General features: G+C 46.7%; 1 protein-coding gene across 3 annotated transcripts in view; it reads right to left on the bottom strand.

The window, feature by feature from the left end:
- The window catches only part of MOSPD1 (motile sperm domain containing 1), a 36,186-nt gene extending 21,516 nt beyond the window's left edge, over positions 1-14,670 (bottom strand). The window contains exons 1-2 of one of the 3 annotated variants that reach the window (XM_075259464.1): positions 14,589-14,670; positions 1,673-1,707 (exon numbers count right to left, since the gene is read on the bottom strand). Coding sequence is in view for 1 of the 3 variants with exons in the window: in XM_075259462.1 (XP_075115563.1) it covers positions 1,673-1,707; positions 5,276-5,322 (82 nt within the window). In the remaining 2 variants the exon portion in view is untranslated. The other 2 variants (XM_075259463.1, XM_075259462.1) reach the window with 2 other exon arrangements.
- Positions 14,671-16,899: the final 2,229 nt, after the last annotated feature.

The raw sequence follows: 16,899 nt of genomic DNA, 5'->3' as shown, positions 1-16,899 counted from the left end.
CCACAACCTGTCCCCTCCATATATCTCTGACCTCACCCTCACCTGTCCCCTCCATATATCTCTGACCTCACCCTCACCTGTCCCCTCCATATATCTCTGACCTCACCCTCACCTGTCCCCTCCATATATCTCCGACCTCATCCACAACCTGTCCCCTCCATATATCTCTGACCTCATCCTCACCTGTTCCCTCCATATATCTCTGACCTCATCCACACCTGTCCCCTCCATATATCTCTGACCTCATCCACACCTGTCCCCTCCATATATCTCTGACCTCATCCACAACCTGTCCCCTCCGTATATCTCTGACCTCATCCACAACCTGTTCCCTCCATATATCTCCGACCTCATCCACAACCTGTCCCCTCCATATATCTCCGACCTCATCCACAACCTGTCCCCTCCATATATCTCCGACCTCATCCACAACCTGTCCCCTCCATATATCTCCGACCTCATCCACAACCTGTCCCCTCCATATATCTCTGACCTCACCCTCACCTGTCCCCTCCATATATCTCCGACCTCATCCACAACCTGTCCCCTCCATATATCTCTGACCTCATCCTCACCTGTCCCCTCCATATATCTCTGACCTCATCCTCACCTGTCCCCTCCGTATATCTCTGACCTCATCCACACCTGTCCCCTCCATATATCTCTGACCTCATCCTCACCTGTCCCCTCCATATATCTCTGACCTCATCCTCACCTGTCCCCTCCGTATATCTCTGACCTCATCCACACCTGTCCCCTCCATATATCTCTGACCTCATCCACAACCTGTCCCCTCCGTATATCTCTGACCTCATCCACACCTGTCCCCTCCATATATCTCTGACCTCATCCTCACCTGTCCCCTCCATATATCTCTGACCTCATCCACAACCTGTCCCCTCCATATATCTCTGACCTCATCCTCACCTGTCCCCTCCATATATCTCTGACCTCATCCACAACCTGTCCCCTCCATATATCTCTGGACTAATCTCCCGCTACCTGCCCACACGTAACCTCAGATCCTCCAATGACCTCCTGCTCCGCTCTCATCCGCTCCTCACACAACCATCTCCAAGATTTCTCCCGTGCATCCCCCATACTCTGGAACTCCTTACCAAGACACATAAGACTGACCCTCACAATCACAAGAAGGCCCTTAAGACTCCCCTATTCCGGAAGGCCTACACCCCCCTACTCCCACAGCTATTCCTCCCAACCCTCACCTCCTATACACTTGGACAGCGGGTTCTGTCGAATATGCTCATGTTCTCAATAGGGAGACGGGAATGAGCCACAGACTGACTCTTCTAGAGAAGGCTTTTCTTTTGTGAGAACAGAGGATTGAGAAGGTTATTCAGTTCGGACCTCCACTTGGTATTTTTGGTCAAAAGAATGAGTGGATGTCTGAAATACTAGAAAATAATTGTTTTTCCCGGCTCAGGTGGCCGCTACAACGTCAACACAATGAATCCCAATAAAGCGATTCTGGTATTAAGAGCTGTGCAGAGGTTAGCCGGCTGACTTCTATATTGTGTATATGCTGCAAATCGCCTAAATCCTACAATATCTGAACTCTAGATACAATGCAGACATACAGAACGAGATAGAAGCTGACAGTAAATGCAGTTTAACCAGTAAAGTTATAATAAAGAGGTGGAAACGCTCTTACCTGTTATAACACCGTGTTCCTTTCCATGATTCGGGCTGCAAAAGATCAAAGGAATGTATTGTAAGACCGACTATTACATTAGTAGCGTAATTGGTGAGTCATGTCGTGTCTGAGGAAGAGATGAAATCACTGATGCATGCCAGAACTAAACATGGCCTCCCTTGTGTACCTGCGCACCTACACGCACGCCATGGATTGGACATGTGGATGCTGATGTGTCGTAGTCACCTGCGCTGCTTATAGCGGTGACATTCAGCTGATACTTATCTATGCGGTAATGCACGACAATGAGGAAATGTAACATAGACACAACTTTTACCAATAGAACCCCAACATAACGAATATATAATAATAATAATAATGAATATATAATAATAATAATAATGAATATATAATAATAATGGATATATAATAATAATAATGATGAATATATAATAATAATGAATATATAATAATAATGAATATATAATAATAATGGATATAGAATAATAATAATGATGAATATATAATAATAATGAATATATAATAATAATAATAATAATAATAATAATAATAATGGATATGTAATAATAATAATAACAATAATAATAATAAAATAATAATAATAATAAAATAATAATAATAATGGATATGTAATAATAATAATAATAATAATAAAATAATAATAATAATAATAATAATAATAATAAAATAATAATAATAATAATGGATATGTAATAATAATAATAATAATAATGGATATATAATAATAATAATAATAATAATAATGGATATATAGGTGTTGAGCTTTTCTATTCCAGCTATAGGCAGGTATCACACTAGGTTCACACTAGCATTCACCTATCCATTATTCTGATCCTTTGGAGGCTCGGCAGACGTTACAGCAGCGGTCACATACGGACCCCATTACCTAGAATAGGATCTGTCTGGTGTCGGGCTTGCAGGGCTTTTTTGGCCAGTGATTTTGGACACTCACTGCGATGGACTCCAATGCAGATGTGAACGTAGCCTTAACCCCTAATAGACAATAAATGCTACACTGGTCATGCTCCAAACTCTGAGACCCCCAGGTGCAACACGGTGGCTCAGTAGTTAGGCCTGCAGCCTTGCTGTGCTGGAGTCCTGGGTTCAAATCCTGCCAGGAACAACATCTGCAAGGAGTTTGTATGTTCTCCCCGTGTTTGCGTGGATTTCCTCTCATTATACAAAGATAGGGAAAAAAACTGAGACCCCCATTGACCCAAGTCCTCCATTCCCACCAAGCTGCGAGACCAATGAAGTAGCCGCCCAATATGTGACTGCTACTCTGTTTAAAGTCTATGGCACTAACAAAAACAGGAACGTGCCATGCTTGGTTGTTTCCATAGCCATTGAATGGAGAGGCAGGCCATAAGTCTTGGTATATGGGGAAGATGACACCTCTATGTCTTGGTATATGGGGAAGATGACACCTCTAGGTCTTGGTATATGGGGAAGATGGCACCTCTATGTCTTGGTATATGGGGAAGGTGACACCTCTATGTCTTGGTATATGGGGAAGATGGCACCTCTATGTCTTGGTATATGGGGAAGGTGACACCTCTATGTCTTGGTATATGGGGAAGATGGCACCTCTATGTCTTGGTATACATGTTCTGAGCGCGCCTACCGCTGAACGTAGTGGAAAAGCATTTATGTTTAATCCATTTTTATTGTAATTTTATGCAAAATACAAGGACAGAGTATAAAGCGGGAGCAAGAAACCAGAACAAATCCACAAGTAAGTGCATGTGTAAGCCACGGAGTCCGAAGACCGGCTACTCAAGGGGAAAACAGGCCTGCAAACAAACAATAACAAGGAGGGGGAGAGAGGCAAGGACTCGCCCAAATCTCCCAAGTAAATGGGTAAGGAAGGGTAAAGACAAAAAAACATTGTATAAAGGAGAAGGAAAACCAGTATAACGTAGGACATAGAATGACTGGTGGGGACAGTTGTAAGATTACTCCAGGAGATAGGTATGGTAATGGCGTCCTGAAAGGGTTTCACCCCCCAGTAGGGGGAACAGATAACAAAGGTCAGAAGGGAGGGAAGTTTGGGAGAGAAACAGAAATTTCCTAGGCAGTGGGAGAGGATCACAAAGGGCCGGCGAAGCCTAAGAAAAAAGGTTGGCGAACTCCGAGGATTCTTGGAACGCCACCCATGACCGGCAGAGGACATCAAACATGGAGGAGTCAGGAGAATCCTCCGCAACCCAAACCTCCATTCTCCTAATAAGAAGCCACTCCGTCAATGAGGGGGCAGTGGGGAAATGATGTAGGAGTTCTCCCTTAACCCTGGATATCTTGCCCAGTATGAGGGAGAGGAGGGCCAGCTGGGGATAAGGCAAATATTTCCTTGTTATGTTGGGTTGTTAAGCAGTTTCTTACACTCCAGATAAGCAAATCTGTGCAGTTAAGCAGTAAAAGCTCCCCCCTCCCATATCCTCGCCCGGGACAGCTGGGTGGCTACCACTGTATATTACACTGTATAATAGCAGCCATATTACTTATCCAGCTTTCCCAACATGTAGTTACGATTGGAATGAAAATATAATAAAATTATTTTTGTACAAATTGTAAGATATTAGTCACGTCTTTCCTGTACTTGTCCCGGATTCTTAAATTTGGTAAGCAAATGTTCATGTGGGGGCAGGAACTGTTGAGTCATGAAGAAGAAGCCCCCCTCCCCCTCCTCCATATTTCTTTATTTTAAGACGTTACGTCCTATCTTGCCTTCACCTATTTTAGATATATTTTACTCCTTTAGGTTCTGTTCACACAACCCTCACATGCATTCTTTACAAAACCATGGCAGAATACGTTTCAAACACATCGTGCGGGGTCCCATTGACCTCTTGTAGCGTCCTCCAGATTTCTGTTTTTGATGGTAAGAAGATAGCTGCAGGCTGCCATTATTATTACTGTCAAAAACACTGGATCAGAAAAATGCAAAGAGCCTTAGGGGAGGCCGAAGCCTTTAGACGACCATCATTCATGCAAAGAATCCCAACATGGACACTAATAACTAAACTGCCCGGCCGGGGGTAGTCAACTGGGTAACAAAGAAGCACAGTGGGGCAAATTTATTAAGACTGGGATATCGTACATCAGCCTTAATATATGGCAAAGATATGGCTGCAGCCTCTTTATACATCTGGCACCAGGTTGGAACTAGCATAGCATGCCAGGCGTGAGTATCCCTGACTCAACCCGTCCCCATCCCTGCCCTGCAACACCCACATTTGCAGGGGATTGAGGTGCATGTTTGGTGCAAGAAATGTGCACCTCGATATCACTCCTCTATGGCAGTTTTTTGGCCTCCCCTCCCCTCCGTTGAGTCAGGCCGATGATGAACCCAAAGCGGCGGCCATTATACTAAACACTTTTATTTTCCGGTTGAACACGTCCAGCAATCTACTCAAGTCTATCACTGCAATTGTTCATGGCGGATCACCAGCCATTTGTTAGAGAATTGGCGAAAATTTAACGACTTTACATGCAACAAAGAGCCACGAACATAACACCACAAATAAACAACGAAAATATCCAAATACTATAAAAATGCACAGAATGAGGGCACATTACCTGACATATGTCGCCATATTATGTGAAACCTGCACGTTATACGCCATACCAGCACCTACGGCTCAGCATATCCCACTTACAGATGGGATACTTACAAATGTGGAGGACGGTTCCTTGTCCTGGACTCTCAGCACCTCTGCTCTTTGTTTTCCACTCCCTACTCTCCCTCTCTTTTTTTTTTTCTGTTTTTTGTTCCTATTTGCTGGTGTATTTTCCCAGCCTCTCTAACTTGCACAATAGTTTTCCTGCCCTCCCCCTCCATGTTGAGCCTGGGCTCCACGTGGCTAGTCATGTGACCATGTTTACAGGGCGCTGCTGCAGTCTGTCAGGCCCAGGGTTACAATGTCACTGCCTCAGCACTGTCACCCTGTCTGCGCCCTGACAAGCCAATCGTGGAGCTGACTTGGCCACGGACAACGCTGACGTCTGTGAAATCCTAGGCTCAGAGAAGCAGGCCTTGCAAGATGGGGCCCGCCCTGAGTCAGGAAAACAAACGGGTCCTGTCCTAGAAGAAAGAACAACAAGAAAGCAGATGGTGCCATGTTTCTTTCTCCAGAATCCCCTTGCAATGGCTGCTCTAGTACGGAGTCCGGGTTATAAAGCTTTAGGGAATGCAATAAAATGTGAAATTTACGGTGACATATTTCTGGTTTACGTAGAGCGTACTGTATATCGCCGCTGGTTTGCTTCTATCAATTCTGCAAGTATTTATTCGCACATAAGTGTTTTGCATCAGGGGCAACACAGAACAGGGGAACCAGGGTCTCCAATGGAGGGAACCGCTTTTATCAATGATGAATTTTGTTACAAATCTGGATTACATTGCTATATGTAAAAGGAAGCGCAACGTAGTTTGTAAAGAAAAAATAAAAAATCACAGATCCCGTGACTTGCGCCCTTTGCAGAATGACCACAAAGCAGAGTGACCTTACCCTGCAGAGACCTGACCCCACTGTCTGTTCGGTAAACAGCAGCCTACATTGTTTCCCGATAACCCAACACAATGGCAGGTCGCCCTGCCACATTACCAATATGAAAGCTGCCAGTACGATCCAGGTTACAGCCAGTATGTTGTTTCTTTACAGAAATACTACAAATGATTGTTTTGAATAGGAATTTGGGCACTACGGGGCATTATGTGGCCATCATACCGTATGGAGGTGCAATAGGGGCGTTATACTTTGTGGGGGCACTGATGGGTCACTGTACTGTGAGGGGTAATATAATCTGGTAGGACATTAAGTAAGGCCTCATTCACATCTGCGTTGGTATTCCGTCTGGGGGAGTCCGCAGGAGGACGCAACTGCAAGCGTTGTGCCGTAAAAGCACACGGACCCCATAGACTATAATGGGGTCCGTGTGCTTGCTGCCAGATCTCTGCAGGGATCATGCAGACAGGAAAGTAGTTCACAATCATGATTCGTGCGGGCAGCGTGCGACAAGCACACGGACCCCATTATAGTCTATGGGGATCCATGTGCTTTTACTGCACACTGCTTGCAATTGCGTTTGGTTTTCCACTTGGGGGGGTCACCATGCAGACTCCCCCGGATGGAATACCAATGCAGATGTGAACCAAGCATAAGGGAGCATTATACTGTATGGGGACAATAATGAGGCTTCATCACCATATGTTACATAGAAGAGGGCCCCTTTATTGTATGGGGGTACAAATGGTGGTGGGATCAACTGGGGCATATTGGGGGTTAAAGGCATGTCTCAACATATGTAAATACTGGAAATATTCAGCTACTGTTCAGGTCGGACCTTTACTAAAATAATAGGAGTACTCCTGGTATAAGGCGTTGCCTTTTGGACCATGGTTTTGGGTTCTTGCACTGTGTGAGGTCACTTTTAAGCAGATACTATACAAGGTAATAAGAATGTCTATGTTGATATGAATTACTACAAGGCTGTATCCTAATACCGTACACGTGACGTGACATACTTATACACCCGAGTCAGCAGCTGCCTGGAGATGTGTGTAATGTCTGACGCAACACAGCGAGTGTCCTATCCCATAAACATGACTACGCACGGCCAGATTCCAGTATTACCCGGGAGGGCGGCTCTGAGGCCGGGGATATGGAGTAAGAGGGTCACCATATGACTATAGTAAGCAAAGTATTCTATGTACGGCCGGTTCAGAGCACTGCGCAATAAATGGTCAAGTCTTACAAGACTCTGCAGACTGCTGAATACCCGGCATCCTATCCTACTAATATTATAAAGGTGAAGGTTTTAGGTTTGGATGTTTGTTCCACTATCACAGGCAAACGCCAGAACAGATTTTGCTCAGATTTCGCACATACCTAGATATTTAGCCGGAAGGAAAGATAGGCCACTTCACGAGCCGTGCACTCCCCGGACAGCCCCACCGCGACCTGTGAAACGACACTCCGGCTCCGCTGCAGGAACTGAGCTGACGTCATCACAGCTCTTTCAGTGGTGCTCCGATTGGTATGTGGCAGGCTCTGGGCGGCCCGGTGGAGAAGCGGCGCACCCTGATATGTCCGAGGCAGTCTGTGGGCGGGCTGGTCTCCGCTGTGCGACCCGGCCAACATGCCTGATACTCGCGGCTCCAGAGTGCCGCTGCCATGCCGCCTGCTCTGCGGTGCCCAAATACTGTATCAACATCGGCAGCGACTCTGCTACCTGCCTCCCAAACAGACGCGGCAGCAGAAGAGCCACCCATCGTACCACAGCCAAGGTGTGTAGGGCCATGGGGAACCCAGGGAGACTGTAGGGTGCGGGTACGGTGGGCTGACCGTGTATGGGCCTGCGGGCAAGGCATGCAGGACCCTGAGTAGCGCGCGGGAGGATGGGGCGCCGGACACACTTTGGCAGTACAAGGGAGGGGGGGCCGGGCACGCAAACGAGGGAGAGCACTGAATAAGGGTTGCAGTGGGAGCAGAGATGCCACTGCAGCAGAAGAAAGGGGACCCAAAAAACGGTACAAGGGGCCCGTAACATGGGGGAGCCTCGGCATGTTGGAAGGCGGGGGCCACTGGAGGTGTAGCGGGACAGAGAGAAAACCCCACCTCAGGGTTGATACAGGTCCATCTGTGCGCACAACGTATTATCTCCACCACCGACACACCAATTCTACGCACCTCGGCGCCACCACCAGCCCGCAGATGACGTCGCGGGTAGATGCTAGTGGTAAAATAAGTATAACTGATACATAGTATAACGTTGTAAAGCTGTCAGATACATTTGCCTAACAAGTAAACCCAAAATTGATAACTATTACCATTGTGATTGCTTATTTTGGCTGTATCGGGCAGCAGATGCTTCCATCCATTGTCACAGGAGGACAGAGATTCCTTTTCGGCCCCGTCTAACAATGGGAGGAAGGTGTCTGTGATGTACTGGGGGAATCAGGGATGGAGTAATGGGAGAGCAAGGGGGAAATTAAGAAGATAAATTAATTTGCCAGAATTACTAAGAGGCCCTCAATAATTCTTGTGCATGTAGGTGCGGCTGAACTCAAGTCTGCGCCGACTAGTCTAGATGTCGTATAACTTACACTGGTGCAAGTTATTGTAACCCTAAAATTAGCAACAAAACTAGATTTCTGCCCCGCTTCACCCACCATGAAACCTTGTAAAATCGCAAGTACATTAATCCACCCCCGAGGCCCCGTATTCTGCGGGTCGGTATTACTGTAGGACCGATATTACTAAATAATAACTAATTGCCTTTAATTATTACGTATTCACCGTCCCTTTATAACTCAGTGTCCTAGATCATATTCATCCTGTCTGTGAAAATAATGTATTTCATTAAAGATAACCAAAAAGTAATATAGAGGAGCGTTATTAATAAGAAAAAGTGGGCAGTGGGCCAAGAATCGGAGCCGGAGACCTGAACTGAACCGAGGAAGGATAGAAGGATACTGACCAGAAAGATGAGGCTTTTCATACAGAAGCTTCTTGCAATGTGAGCTGCAATACGATGTCTAAAGGGGTACTCCGACCCCAAATCAGGTGTCCTGGTTTTGCAGATAAACATGATGTCGTTTAATTTCCACAGTCCCGATCTGTTCTTTGACTCCATCTACTTATCCATAAGAACTATGCGACTCCTCCGTAGGCATCGGCGGGGCCTACAGACTCGGCGGCCACATAACAAGGCGCTTCTCCCCCAGATTAATGTGAAATATGTTTTTCCTGCGCACAAACAGCGAACAGCCCTAGAGACAAAGTGTCTAGAAAGAATGATCGTATTAGACGTTTCCTGCGCTCGCCCCGCGTTTGCCTTCATCTACGTCTGACTTTTATGAAGCGGCTTCCTCTCGTGAATTCGGGTGCAATTCTCTTCTCCTTGCAGACTATTTATGACCCCTATGGGAAAGGCCTTGTATTCTATTGTATAGTGGTAGATTCTCCAAACCGCGGACACATCACATGTCCACATACAACGACACGCATTCCCCAGGCTAACATGCCATGAAACGTGCAATTCCAATTAAAACACTGCGGAGCCCTGACCTTATAGGGATTGTCAAGGATTTTGGCAAACTCCAGAAGGGCCAAGCCTGGACTACTTACCTTTTCCTGACGCTCTGGTGTCGGCCACCGCAGTCCGTTGTGTTGCAAGTCATGTCTTGGTCACGGTCAGAAGCCTCACCAGTATCATGAGGGGGAGCAATGATGTCAATGCGGGGCGAAGGGGGTCCAGGGACCAAGGCACAGGCTGCAGCAGTGGAAATCGGAGCACTGGTGCAGCCCCTTATAATACAGCGCCCCATATCATGGTACTAACCTGCCCTCTCCTCTTCCAACAGACACTTGAACGTCAGTTGCCAACCTACAGTCACCTGAACATGGTGATTTGTCCCTGTGCCTACCCCTGTAGTAAGAGATCAGCGTGAAGCGTCATGTGGACCCTGAGCCACGCTGTGACTAACCTGGATCTTGTACTGTGTGAGGTGACACATAGGGGACATTATACTGTACGAGGTGACACATAGAGGACATTATACTGCGTGAGGTGACACAGGGGACATTATACTGTATGAGGTGACACATAGGGGACATTATACTGCGTGAGGTGACACATAGGGGACATTATACTGCGTGAGGTGACACATAGGGGACATTATACTGCGTGAGGTGACACATAGGGGACATTATACTGTATGAGGTGACACAGGGGACATTATACTGTACGAGGTGACACATGGGGACATTATACTGCGTGAGGTGACACATGGGGACATTATACTGTACGAGGTGACACATAGAGGACATTATACTGCGTGAGGTGACACAGGGGACATTATACTGTACGAGGTGACACAGAGGACATTATACTGCGTGAGGTGACACAGGGGACATTATACTGTATGAGGTGACACATAGGGGACATTATACTGCGTGAGGTGACACATAGGGGACATTATACTGCGTGAGGTGACACATAGGGGACATTATACTGCGTGAGGTGACACATAGGGGACATTATACTGTATGAGGTGACACAGGGGACATTATACTGTACGAGGTGACACATGGGGACATTATACTGTGTGAGGTGACACATAGGGGACATTATACTGTACGAGGTGACACATAGGGGACATTATACTGCGTGAGGTGACACATAGGGGACATTATACTGCGTGAGGTGACACATGGGGACATTATACTGTGTGAGGTGACACAGGGGACATTATACTGCATGAGGTGACACATAGGGGACATTATACTGCGTGAGGTGACACATAGGGGACATTATACTGTATGAGGTGACACAGGGGACATTATACTGTACGAGGTGACACATGGGGACATTATACTGTACGAGGTGACACATAGGGGACATTATACTGTACGAGGTGACACATAGGGGACATTATACTGTACGAGGTGACACATAGGGGACATTATACTGCGTGAGGTGACACATGGGGACATTATACTGTACGAGGTGACACACAGGGGACATTATACTGTGTGAGGTGACAGATAGGGGACATTATACTGTACGAGGTGACACATGGGGACATTATACTGTATGAGGTGACACAGGGGACATTATACTGTACAAGGTGACACATGGGGACATTATACTGTGTGAGGTGACACATAGGGGACATTATACTGTACGAGGTGACACATAGGGGACATTATACTGCGTGAGGTGACACAGGGGACATTATACTGTACGAGGTGACACATGGGGACATTATACTGTGTGAGGTGACACATAGGGGACATTATACTGTACGAGGTGACACATAGGGGACATTATACTGCCTGAGGTGACACATGGGGACATTATACTGTACGAGGTGACACATAGGGGACATTATACTGTGTGAGGTGACACATGGGGACATTATACTGTACGAGGTGACACACAGGGGACATTATACTGTGTGAGGTGACAGATAGGGGACATTATACTGTACGAGGTGACACATAGGGGACATTATACTGTATGAGGTGACACAGGGGACATTATACTGTACGAGGTGACACATGGGGACATTATACTGTGTGAGGTGACACATAGGGGACATTATACTGTACGAGGTGACACATAGGGGACATTATACTGCGTGAGGTGACACAGGGGACATTATACTGTACGAGGTGACACATGGGGACATTATACTGTGTGAGGTGACACATAGGGGACATTATACTGTACGAGGTGACACATGGGGACATTATACTGTGTGAGGTGACACATAGGGGACATTATACTGTACGAGGTGACACATGGGGACATTATACTGTGTGAGGTGACACATAGGGGACATTATACTGTATGAGGTGACACATAGGGGACATTATACTGTACGAGGTGACACATGGGGACATTATACTGTGTGAGGTGACACATAGGGGACATTATACTGTACGAGGTGACACATGGGGACATTATACTGTATGAGGTGACACATGGGGACATTATACTGTACGAGGTGACACATAGAGGACATTATACTGTACGAGGTGACACATAGGGGACATTATACTGCCTGAGGTGACACATAGGGGACATTATACTGCCTGAGGTGACACATAGGGGACATTATACTGCCTGAGGTGACACATGGGGACATTATACTGTACGAGGTGACACATAGGGGACATTATACTGTGTGAGGTGACACATGGGGACATTATACTGTACGAGGTGACACACAGGGGACATTATACTGTGTGAGGTGACACACAGGGGACATTATACTGTGTGAGGTGACAGATAGGGGACATTATACTGTACGAGGTGACACATAGGGGACATTATACTGTATGAGGTGACACAGGGGACATTATACTGTACGAGGTGACACATGGGGACATTATACTGTGTGAGGTGACACATAGGGGACATTATACTGTACGAGGTGACACATAGGGGACATTATACTGCGTGAGGTGACACAGGGGACATTATACTGTACGAGGTGACACATGGGGACATTATACTGTGTGAGGTGACACATAGGGGACATTATACTGTACGAGGTGACACATGGGGACATTATACTGTGTAAGGTGACACATAGGGGACATTATACTGTACGAGGTGACACATGGGGACATTATACTGTGTGAGGTGACACATAGGGGACATTATACTGTATGAGGTGACACATAGGGGACATTATACTGTACGAGGTGACACATGGGGACATTATACTGTACGAGGTGACACATAGGGGACATTATACTGTACGAGGTGACACATGGGGACATTATACTGTATGAGGTGACACATGGGGACATTATACTGTACGAGGTGACACATAGAGGACATTATACTGTACGAGGTGACACATAGGGGACATTATACTGCCTGAGGTGACACATAGGGGACATTATACTGCCTGAGGTGACACATAGGGGACATTATACTGCCTGAGGTGACACATAGGGGACATTATACTGCCTGAGGTGACACATGGGGACATTATACTGTACGAGGTGACACATGGGGACATTATACTGTACGAGGTGACACATGGGGACATTATACTGTACGAGGTTACACATAGGGGACTTTATACTGTACGAGGTGCCACATAGGGGACATTATACTGTACGAGGTTACACATAGGGGACATTTTACTGCGTGAGGTGATACATAGGGGACATTATACTGTATGAGGTGACACAAAAGTGGTAAAAACTGTGGGGAGAACTTAATGGGCATCACTAAAAAGACATAATGTCTGGGTCACAGGTTACTGTGCGGGTGCACAATGGGAACTGGGCAGAATTAGCAGCATTGCTTAACAGAAATAAAATTGTGCGCTACAAGAGTGTGAGGTATAGAAGTGCGCCGGGTATATACACTGTGGGGCAGGATATAGACGGAGCTCATCTGATCATTAATACTGGATACTTCATTAGACATCATTACAGATCTGCAGCATCTTCCAGTTTTCTTGAACCTGTTATCAGTATATGCCAGCTACGTGAGGGGCAGAAGCGCCAGGCCAGGTACTAGCAATAGTCTTACTACATGCGCCATATAATATAAAGCCAAGTCCTAGTACATCCGCCGTATAATATACTGTATAGCTGAGTCTTAGTACATCCGCCGTATAATATATAGCTAAGTCTTGCTATATTACAGCATATTATATATAGCCAAGTGTTAGTACATACAATATATACATGAGTCTTAGTATATGCGCCATGTCTTATTACATAGGCCATATAATATACAGCCGACACTTAGTACATACATCATATAATATACAGCCAAGTCTTCATATATATGCCATATTATATATAGCCAAGTCTTAGTACATACAATATATAGACGAGTCTTAGTATATACGCCGTGTCTTATTACATAGGTCATATAATATACAGCCGACACTTAGTATACACATCATATAATATACAGCCAAGTCTTCATATATACACCATATTATATATAGACAAGTCTTAGTATATACGCCATGTCTTACTACATAGGCCATATAATATACAGCTGAGTCTTAGTATATACACCATATAATATACAGCTGGTAGTACATAGACCATATAATATACAGTGTTTGTAGCCGGTGAGCACCTTCTCCCTGTCCGGGTGTATTATGTGCAGGTCTCTCCCTCTATTATTATTATTATTATGTAATCTATTATTTTGCAGTTTTGCATTGCCGGTGCAGGGTCTCCTCCTCTCCAGGTCGCTGTCATCCATGTCTGCCATTACGGTGCTCAGCCCTGTGGTGGTGGCCGGGGCTCTGCCTCACATACACTGTTTACATGGCTCGGTGTCTATTCGGGTCACGTTGTCCCTCTCCCGCCCCCTCTCCCGGTCCCCCCTCCGGCTTTACCTTCTCGCCGCTGCTCCCGTCGCTCCGCTCTCCGTCCCTTTGTCAGCCGCCTCTGGCCGCAGTGCCGCCCCGGAGCCACGGCGGTGACGTCAGAGCTCCTGCTGCGGATGCTGCTGCTGCTGCTGCCGCCTCTGTCAGTGCACGCACAGCTCAGCTCAGAGCAGGACACGGGCGGCGGCATCACATTGTCAGCGGCCACCGCGACTGCCTGCACGGCCATACAATGCATCAGGACATGGCTGCTGACCACAGGGCTTAGCTAAGGGTTAACAATGCAAGGATCCGAGTTCAGCTTTCTGATTCTCCCAGGAGGAGGGGCCAAGGAGTTCTAAATTCTGGGGGCGGGAAATAACATCTCTTCTTACCTGACAGATCTGGTGAAGAAACTGCATCTTTGCCTCTGTGATCCCTTTGCAGAAGCGAATCCTGGCCAGGATCTCACAGGATGACCTGGGATGGTTGCAGGAGGTCCTGGCTGGTGGTTCAGGGTCATCGTTGGCTCCAGCTGGAGTTACCAGGCCGCAGAGACGCAGCCGTCCCCTACAAGGCTCAGGTGCAGCCCCTCTCCCAGGTCCAATAATAATAAAGAGGGTGCAGATAGGGCCCGCTGTCCCCTTGCAGGGCTCTGTTTCTGCAGCTGCAGGAGTCTGGGTGCCACAAGGTCTGTAAGTCCCATGGTATTGTAGGATGGAGTGCAATGGTGTCAGCGACTGCCTGCTCTGACAGGGTAGGAAAGAGGCTGGGGCATCCGTTACTTTGGCAAGTTTTAGGGAAAAAGTACTTCTGGGCACCATGGCACCCTTGCACCACAGAGCACTATAGCAGGAATGCAGCATGTAGGAAGGCAGTTAGCAGGGTGCAAAGGCTGAGTGTGCTCCTTGCACGTGTATTGCAGACAGCAGCTCAGGAAGGGGAGGGGGGTGTGAGTGCAGCTCCTTAGAAAAGTCTGTGCTCAGTGTGCTAGATTCTGCATTCAGGCTGCAGGTTCAGAGAGCCCTGACAGTCCACAGGACGGTTCTCCCTTTGGCCTCCTCCATTCTGGCTTACCTCCGCTTCTATTTAGTGCTGGTGATGGGAAACAAGTGCTGGGAGAAAGCTTACCTACAGAAACCTTGTCTGCCCCCTCACATCTGTTTTCCTCTACACAGACTGCTGCAGGGTTCTCCTTGTTTGCCTTGCACCTCCACTCAGCTGTGGACCTTCCAGATCTGCTTGCAGAGGGCAGGACAGATCAGGCCAGCAGTCAGATGCAGATACATACACAAGAGGGTTCCCAGGATTTAGCTTTCCTGTTACAAAAAGTTGTCAATAAAACTATATGGTGAAAGTGGGCAGTATAGCTCACAGGTTACACTGCGTCAATTGGTGTGGCTGATTCATTTAGTTTAACGTTTCGGGAGTCCGTGTTTTGTGGTGTGGTGCCGTTAGGTGTCCACTTGTCGTCTGATGTTCGGGAGAAAATAGTCTATTGGGAACATGTCGACATGTGGTCCTTGGTCTCTGTTGACCAGGTCACCATCGATAAGGAATGGGTTTTTGAGCAAGGGGTAGATAAGAAGTCTCGGGTCACCAAGATATTTGGGAACTGGCTTCAGTACGTTACTTGTTCTCATGGCCTGGCCAAGGGTCCTGTGTTACTGGTTTATCTTGACACCATTTTTACCACCCACAATCTGCACGGAGGTGTAGCTTGGTGGTGGTATGACGAAGAATTTCATCGCAGGCTTGTGCTTTCCGCTGCTGTGGGTTCAGACACAAAGACTACTGACGTGTAGATCCAATGGATCCTTGCTCAGAAGCTGCGGCGGTCCTGACAAGGGCCTAAAAGTCTTCCCTTGGGAATGGTGCACTGCTGTATCCGACATTCTATTCATTGATATGATGCTGTCTGGACTGTAATCTCTGGCAGAGTGTAGCCCTAAAGAAGTGAATGGAGCGCCAGCCATACCAGTGCACCATTCGCAAAGAGGCTTTAGGGGGACTTTTAGTCCCCAGTCCTCCTGATCGCTTGAGGGGGTAACTAGCGATTGGGCATTTATGGGATAAGTGTCCATAACGGCACAACCCCTTTAAATACTTCCCTATATTTTCCTAAATTGAGTTTCCAATCTGGAGCTCTTCTATAACCTCAGTAGCCCACAAAGTCACTTATACCATTAGTCTGTCAGGACATCTCAGAGCAGAAGTGATGAATCAGGCCCATGTCACGGATAAGCAGGATTTTATCTTTTCTGCTTTAGTTTAATTTTTAATGTGTTCCAATGTGTGTGCGAAACATTAGTAACACGAAGAAATGAGGATCTGGCTGCTA

Source organism: Leptodactylus fuscus, chromosome 11 (genome assembly GCF_031893055.1).
Source record: "Leptodactylus fuscus isolate aLepFus1 chromosome 11, aLepFus1.hap2, whole genome shotgun sequence".
NCBI lineage: Eukaryota > Metazoa > Chordata > Amphibia > Anura > Leptodactylidae > Leptodactylus > Leptodactylus fuscus.
This window is presented reverse-complemented; position numbering and strand designations above follow the sequence as displayed.